Genomic DNA, 7500 nt, shown 5'->3' with positions numbered 1-7500 from the left:
AGCAAATGCAGACTTGCATAGTTAAACCGTGATCAAGGTGCCTGCTTCGACCACTCAAGCCTATTTTTTTTCACATCTGTATTTGTTTATATGGTTTGATTTTGGATGCTAGCCGGCGCCAGTGGACAGAGTAGGACGTATGAGCAGGCAAACCTGCTTTCTTTATATACATCCCGTAAAAAGCGCGGACACAAATTTGGCGTTATCGTACATCGTCAGCACGACCCTTACGGCATGGCGTCATCATCCACCCAATGCTTTTCTTGACATCGGGCTTCGTTTCCATACAATGGTCCTGGATGCATAAAATCTCAAGTCAGTTTGTGACAGTGTTATGACAACTAACTCCACCTGTGACCCTATAACCATCTGTGACAGCTGGCGTGTAGGTCGCAATGGACGACGATGTGAAGATGACGGTAGCACATGTACTCACACACACGAGCTGTAGCACTCCACTGTGTACTTAAGTACTGCAAGGTGTACATTTAATTGTACTGTAGTGTGTTCATCGTTCTGTTGGTGTCTTTATCCCTGTTGACTGTGGTTTCAGTGTTGCTCTTTGAGGTTTCGCTATACTTGGAGAGACCACTAACAGCCCCCCAGTAATGAGCCGTTCCGTCGTAGAGGTGTGACGAACTTACCTGTATGTGTTAGACATTAGACGTATTTTTACTTATGTCATTCCCTGCCAACCCCAGATGTCCCCTAACCACGCCTTGGCGCAACTTTCGCGCCGCATGTAGCGGTATTGTCAGGCGTGGTATCCCGGCTTCTTGTGTATTTTTTTTTCTTCTTTTTTCATTTTTGACATATTAACAGAAGCTGCCTTTTTTTTTCTCTTTCTCTCGAATCCTGGAACGGTTTCAGGCTAATGTGTGATGATGCTATTCTGCCACGGCAAAATGCCTCATAGTCTGGTTTGACAAAATAATTCTAGATGTTACACGGTGAGAAAAATAATAATAAACAAATATGTACCAGTACTAGCAAACACAAGCCTGACCTTAACCTAAGTACATATATTTGAATAGTTACAAAAATATTCACACCTGTTTCTTCAGACAGTAATCTCATGTAACATATGACTTTATACGTTTATAATAGTTAAAGTTCTGAATTCAAAACTATACTTGAATAACTATAAAAGAATATTTATATACGTTTCTTCGATCAGTAAATTTATGCGGCATTTGATTACGTGAATAATAGTTAAAGTTCCAAGTTCAAAGAATACAACAGTTATTCACCTTTACACCCATAACCTCATTTTGAAAGAAGCGTAAACCTCAGAACACTAATTCATCAACCTTGACACTCCAGTGACTTCAACGCAACATGAGACACTTCCCTTCCACCACAAGAAACTCCGCCGTTTACTGGGCACATCCTCCCTTTCCAACACCTCTTCCTCAACTCCCGCCTCCAGGTTACTAACTCGAAATTTGTGGTTTTCCTCCTCACAGCACACAATACCGGCCTCAGCAGAACGGCAGTGAGGGTGACCCTAACGCGCTCAACGGAGCACCAATCCAATCAAGATCCTTCAGAGTACTGCAGAGTGTTTTCGATAATGATGAACCCTCAACAGGTAACTAACTAACCAACGTAGGTACACTAGACGTAGTTCCTAGTCAACAAAATCTAGATTTATTTTTTTCTTATCGCTTTTAGGAGATCTAGAAGAAAAGCCGTAGGGTCTAGTAAGAGATCGTAGTTGCTCTAGAACTAGCCAACCCAGTACAGCGCCAGTTCCTTCCTTCCCTACTATTTCGGTTATTTGTATCTGTATTTCATCTTCATTTCATTTTTTACATTGATTTGTCCTATACTTTTGATGCTCTCATCTTCTCCCCTTGATTCTTTGCACCTTTTAGATAAAAAATCCTATGAGCTTCATAAGGACCAATGCACCTTTGTAGGTAAGTATGTAAAAGACCTTTATGCACATCCCACTACTTCCCCCTGTCCTTTTTTTTTCGTAACATTTTTCATTTGTCATTCGCATACCCAGAACGAAGAATGGGCAAGACAGAAGTATTTGAATGTCTATTATCTAAGGAAGAAATGTACCAGCCGTTAGCCCTAAGTCCGAAATCTTACAACTAGCGACAGCATGAGGCGGTATTTTCTTTATTCTTAGTGGGTAAGTCTTCCATATGGTTACTTCGGCTGCTTTACGGTGAAGGACCTCGAGTCACCAACACCCCAAAACCTTGCAGAAGGAACAGTTCCTCGCATCGGTTCCCCCATGCGTGTGGAAGTTCCTGCGGCATCCCCTGGGCGCACAGGAGTGACGAGAGTTCCCTCTCAAGCCCTCGGCACGAGGTCCATGACCAACGGAGGGACGGGGAACTACGTGATCGTAAACGGAGACGCCAAACCGGAAGGTCGGAGTGCCAGTCCTGGTCCTCCGAAGTACATTAGTCAAAATTCTAATGAGGAAAAGGAGTTGAACAACAGATTTAAGAGTCAAGGTGAGCTGTGGGGATAGTTCGCCATCCACCAAAACTTGGATGCTTTCTCCGCACCAAACGCACCGGTTATGTTGATACTATATACCATTTCCATCCATTTTTATACCTTCTATATGATGAAATAAGAGTTTTACACCATCTTCACAGTTAACATATATGCATTGTTGAAATAGTCCCAATGTGGGACAATTGTACACGATCATGTTCGTCATACTTTGTATGCCAGCTAACCTGGAAGCCTTTTTGGATCAACAGTTCGAGTCAGTATAAGAGACGAAGATAATCCAAGGTACCGTGGTGGGTCCATGAACGGCACGGCGAGTCTCAAGCACGGTAGGATTGGTAGCATTTGGCTCTGTATGGCACTTAGAGTTAAATGACATCCCTCGTCAGTAGAATCAATATTGGTTCTGAGGGGGATATGTAGTCAGATAGCACCTGTAAGCTTGAGAAAGATGCAGTAGTGGTTGGTTCATTGCTTGTTGGGAATTCTCTCCCTCTTCATTCACCTGGTGTCTGTTCTTGTAGACTTTTTCGGTATGGTGACAGTGAGGGGCTATCATTTGCCTTTGCATGTTACTCTCTCGCATGCACATCCGGCTCAACCAAGATGCCACTTCTAGAACGTTAACGACTGTACATAGGCATGCCATTGCATGTCACATCTCGGACAAGTAACATAGAAATCTAAGCTTTAGGTATGGAATTTCTAAGAGACAAGATCGTCACGGTATGCTGGAGACCAGCGAGAAATTGTCTTTTTACTATATGAGCATTATCTTATTGTCCACAAAGACCTGGTCTCAGTTAAACATTGGGTCTTCTTCCATCAAGCAGAAGAGTCTTCTTTTGTGTTTCCATCACCAAGGTTCTCCAAGAAGTCCATTTCTTCTTTATTGTTTTTGGTTTGTCATGAAAATAATGAAGTTAAAGAAATTGTCAGTTAATCTGGAAATGGACGGCGTTCAGTGGCTTTCTTTATGTTTTAGAAGAACTCCTTCTCCCACACACCCAAAACTATGCTATAACCTGCGATCATGGACAAATGAGTATATTTATTTATTCATTTATTCATGCTATTTATTTTCCCTTTGTAACATTTAGGATGTAAGCAACTTTAGATAAACAAGAATATACAAGATATTTTGAATGTTACCAAACCGATACGATTAACCTCTGGACTGTCGTCATCTTGAAGTCAAAATCTAGACTAACCTCTCTCTCTCTCTCTCTCTCTCTTTTTTTTTTTTTTTTTTTTTGTATGGTGCCACTGGAAAAGACTTCATTGATTTACTCACGCGCTAGCAATAAAAAATTTCTTCCTGTTTTTTATATGACTAATGCAAGCGACAGACCGCCTGACAGCCGAGAGGTTAAGGGATGTCTTCAGGAAATGTTAAATGTAAATTGCTTTATAAGTTGGTGAAAGAGGAAGGAAGGAAGGAAGGAAAGAACGCAGAGAAATAGGGTTGAGTTCCGAAAATGTGGTTATTTCTTTTATTATTCAACCCCCCTCTCCCTCCAATTTCTTTTTATTTCAGCTCCCTCCTGATTTCCGGTCGAGGCGCTTAATTTGCCAGATACATCCCCATCCCCCCTCGGTAATTTGTGGTATATATAACTGTCACGGCTTTGCCCTTTGCATCCAACCCCCCGGTCACTTCCCCAACCTCTTGCTCTTTTGTCCCTTCCTCTTTCCGTTGCTCGCTAACCGAGTCACTCATTTTCCCGCCCAGTCGCTTCCTCCGCTTGCAAAATCCACACTCCCTCATCACCCCAGTTGGCCACCACCACCCCGACTTTGCCCCCGTACCAGACTCTGAGAATTGACCTTCCTCTCACCTCCCCCCTTTCCCGCCCCGTTCTTAATGCTTTTCTTTCTTCAGATTATGTTTCATTTGTCCGTTTGTCATTTCCATGTTTCTCAATCTCCGAAGTTGATCCACATTATTTTTATGACATCTACATCAATGTGGTCGCTTTGGAGCACTCTAAGAGTTACTATCTTTCAGATTTTATTGGCACTTCACCAACATGTCCGTAATTTCTTTTCCACTTATAAGGTCTTCACTTGTTGGCCGTCTTCCTCCCACAGAAACTCCTTGCCTTCGAAGACTCAAATTTGATATTCCTTTCTATGTTTGTTTATTTTGCCATACCTTCCAGTTTCTTCCTCTCTTTTGTCTTTTGCATTATACTGTATCTGTTCCAACTTGTATTATATTGTATAATTTTTACGCCTCAGTGTTTTTGTCTTATTCCTCAGCCCATTTGTATCTCATATCTCCTGCAGGAGATGTGTCCATTTCTTCTGGTCCTTTGTACTTTTTTCAAATATGATCTGCCCTTCTCTCCCTTTTCTTTTTTTGTCAGACTTGTTTCTCCTTTCCATTCTCCCCATTCCTTTCGTTTTCCATAACACCAGAGTACTTCTGATCCTCACCTATCCTTTTTTTTTTTCGCTGCCTCTTACGACTTGCTGCTTCAGGTGATTTCCTTCAGGTGAGGGACAGTTCCTCGGCAGCGGAAAAAATCAACACATTAACACATCTCAAGCCTGTGTCAGATTTTTTGTTGCCTCTCACGATTTTAGGCTTTATTCTGGCTGTCGCCAGGCAATTTACTCTCTGCAGCGACTTCATTGTTTTTTTTCAGTATTTTTTTTCGAATGCATTGTAGAACCTTATGCACACTTGATTGTTTTTAATCTGGTACGCACTCATTCTGTATCTGTCATCAGTCATATAGAACGGTGGTGTATGAGAAACTCAACCATCTCATACGTGACCTTCAAAACCCAAACTTCATCCGCTTCTAGTTGCGTTTCGCGTGTATAAACTCTTTATTAGTTCAGCTAGTAGTTCGAGCTACAAAGAAGCTTTTCTATGAGTTTTTACCACTCTTTTGTTATTTTGCAAATATGGTTTTATCTTTTTATGTTTTCTAATTTCATATATTGTACTCATCATCCTTTACTCTTGAGTATATATTTTTTCTTCCTTCTTGTTCCGTCTGTGTCACTTCCCATTTTGTTCTCGTCACTACTACTATGTCTTGGTTTCTTGCACCAAGAACAGCACTTCTTGCACTGTCACCAACACTACTTGCTTCAACTTTCTGTCACCAACACTACCACCACCATCACCACCACCACCACTGCCATTCCGACAAACATGATTTTTCCCACCTTTTGTTTGTCATCCTGTCCTCTGCATCTCTCTTCCCACACTATTTTATTCACCTGTTTTGCTTAAACCTTTATTTTGTTTCGCCCCTTCCGAATCCATTGCGAACAGGAGTCGACGACTCGCTAACGCCACAGCAGGAACAGCAATTAGACCTCTTGCGTCGACAATATGAACAACAACAGCAACAACAGAAAACGCACCAAAGTACACCTGGGTCTGATCACCAACAGAATAACTCCTCACAAGCCCAGCAGCAGCAACAGCGGTATTCGGCAGCAGCTACAGCTACACCACCACCAGCACCACCATCGTCATCAACTCCAACATCACCAACATTACCACCTGTGGCTTACAAGACCTGGCAGGCACCACCATCCCCCGATTCCTCTCCACAGTACACGAACTTTAGCCCCCAGCCGTACCGCTCACTCCCGCAGCCGTATCCGGAGAAGGGGCGAAGTCCCAACCCTTCCAAGTTCTTCAAGCGCTTGCAAACCATTACGGACACACTCTCGGAGGGCCAGGGTAAACATGAGTGGTGGTGGGCGAGGCAGCTCCTCCTGCTTTAGGCTTGTGTGACCATTTCAGTCCGCCTCATCTTTTGACACTTGCTCAAATTCACCCCGCCACCATCCCACCCACCGCCGCTTCCCCAACCCCCCATTACCGCAATCACTTCGGCTCTTCTATCTCTTCCTTACCGTGGACTCGGGACCTCAAGGAGTTCCCGAGCCATTTTCAGACGTGCTGCAGAAGAGACTGGGTGTTTCCCTTTTTTTTCGTCCCGAGTGGTGTGTTGTTTTCTTCCCTCATGGTTGTCCTTGTGTCGTTTGGTTTGGTAGCGGGTTCCTTTCCAGACTCTTCTCTGCTACCGTGTTGTTTGCTGTATTTTTCTCGTGATGCCTGATATTGTGTGTGTTGTGGTTTCTATCCTTGACACATAGAGGACTTAGGCTCTGAATGTTGTTGGTGTGTCGCAAACTTCACCTTTCCTTTCCCCTTCCTGACTGGAACTATATTCTTAGTCGGACTGTCCTGGTTGTTACCAAACCTCAAACGAGACAATATGAAATTGATCATGAAGACAAAAATACAAAATAAAACCATTTACCGTACATATTGGTTATTCTGTATAGTGTGCTCTACTACACCGTTCACTCTTTCTCTTTATTCAGAAACGATTTTATTTACCCTTTTCGTCTGAAACCCAACATGTAGTGTTCTGTACATTTTGCAATGACGTACTGACTTCTGACATACCTGTCAGTGACAACTGTGTGACCTTCTTAATATGTCCGTCACTGTTGCACCAAATCCGATGTAGCACGCATTCCACTGAAGCACTTGAATACCCTTCCTACAACCATTGCGTGACTTCTCGTGCAGTTGCATGTTTTGTTCCCAGCCAGAACTCCAGATACTTGACCAAAAATAGAATGGTTATTGTTAGAAAAGAAGAGTAGATATTAAAAGTAAAGCACAGCGTCACATATTCCTCTATTTGCCTGTACTCAAATACACTTTAAGGAACATTTTAACCCAAAGCTTTATAACTGGGTGCATGCGGTGTTTGATAAGAAGGGGAATTTTTTTTTATGTGTACATCATGAAAGCATTGTTCTATTCTAAAGTTAATTCTGAACATGATTAGTTTTCTTTTTCACAGAATTTGTTTTCTTTCACAAATATTTGAACTAGCAGGTGGGACTTTTATGTCCCCATAACTATGCTATACTAAGTTGCATTTAAACATATTGTATCAAATTGTGTAGCCAATATTTCTGTATAATCACGAAATGATTAAAGTAATGGGGGTTCATGCTCTGAAGTCATAC

At 42.3% G+C, this 7500-nt stretch overlaps 1 protein-coding gene across 19 annotated transcripts in view; it reads left to right on the top strand.

Moving 5' to 3' along the window:
• The window catches only part of LOC143018964 (uncharacterized), a 684447-nt gene that overhangs the window by 656963 nt on the left and 19984 nt on the right, over positions 1–7500 (top strand). For 10 of the 19 annotated variants that reach the window (XM_076174620.1, XM_076174619.1, XM_076174603.1 and 7 more), the window contains 4 exons: positions 1467–1591; positions 2223–2477; positions 2733–2810; positions 5774–6190. In XM_076174620.1, coding sequence (XP_076030735.1) covers positions 1467–1591; positions 2223–2477; positions 2733–2810; positions 5774–6190 — 875 coding nt within the window. Of the gene's footprint in view, positions 1–1466; positions 1592–1877; positions 1923–2222; positions 2478–2732; positions 2811–5773; positions 6191–7500 lie in introns of those variants that run through there. The other 9 variants (XM_076174617.1, XM_076174618.1, XM_076174616.1 and 6 more) reach the window with 5 other exon arrangements.

The sequence above is a fragment of the Oratosquilla oratoria genome, chromosome 36 (assembly GCF_046742065.1).
Source record: "Oratosquilla oratoria isolate Oo_2021 chromosome 36, ASM4674206v1, whole genome shotgun sequence".
NCBI classification, from domain to species: domain Eukaryota; kingdom Metazoa; phylum Arthropoda; class Malacostraca; order Stomatopoda; family Squillidae; genus Oratosquilla; species Oratosquilla oratoria.
Note: the sequence above shows the minus strand (reverse complement) of the source record. Positions and strands in the feature narration are given on the sequence as shown.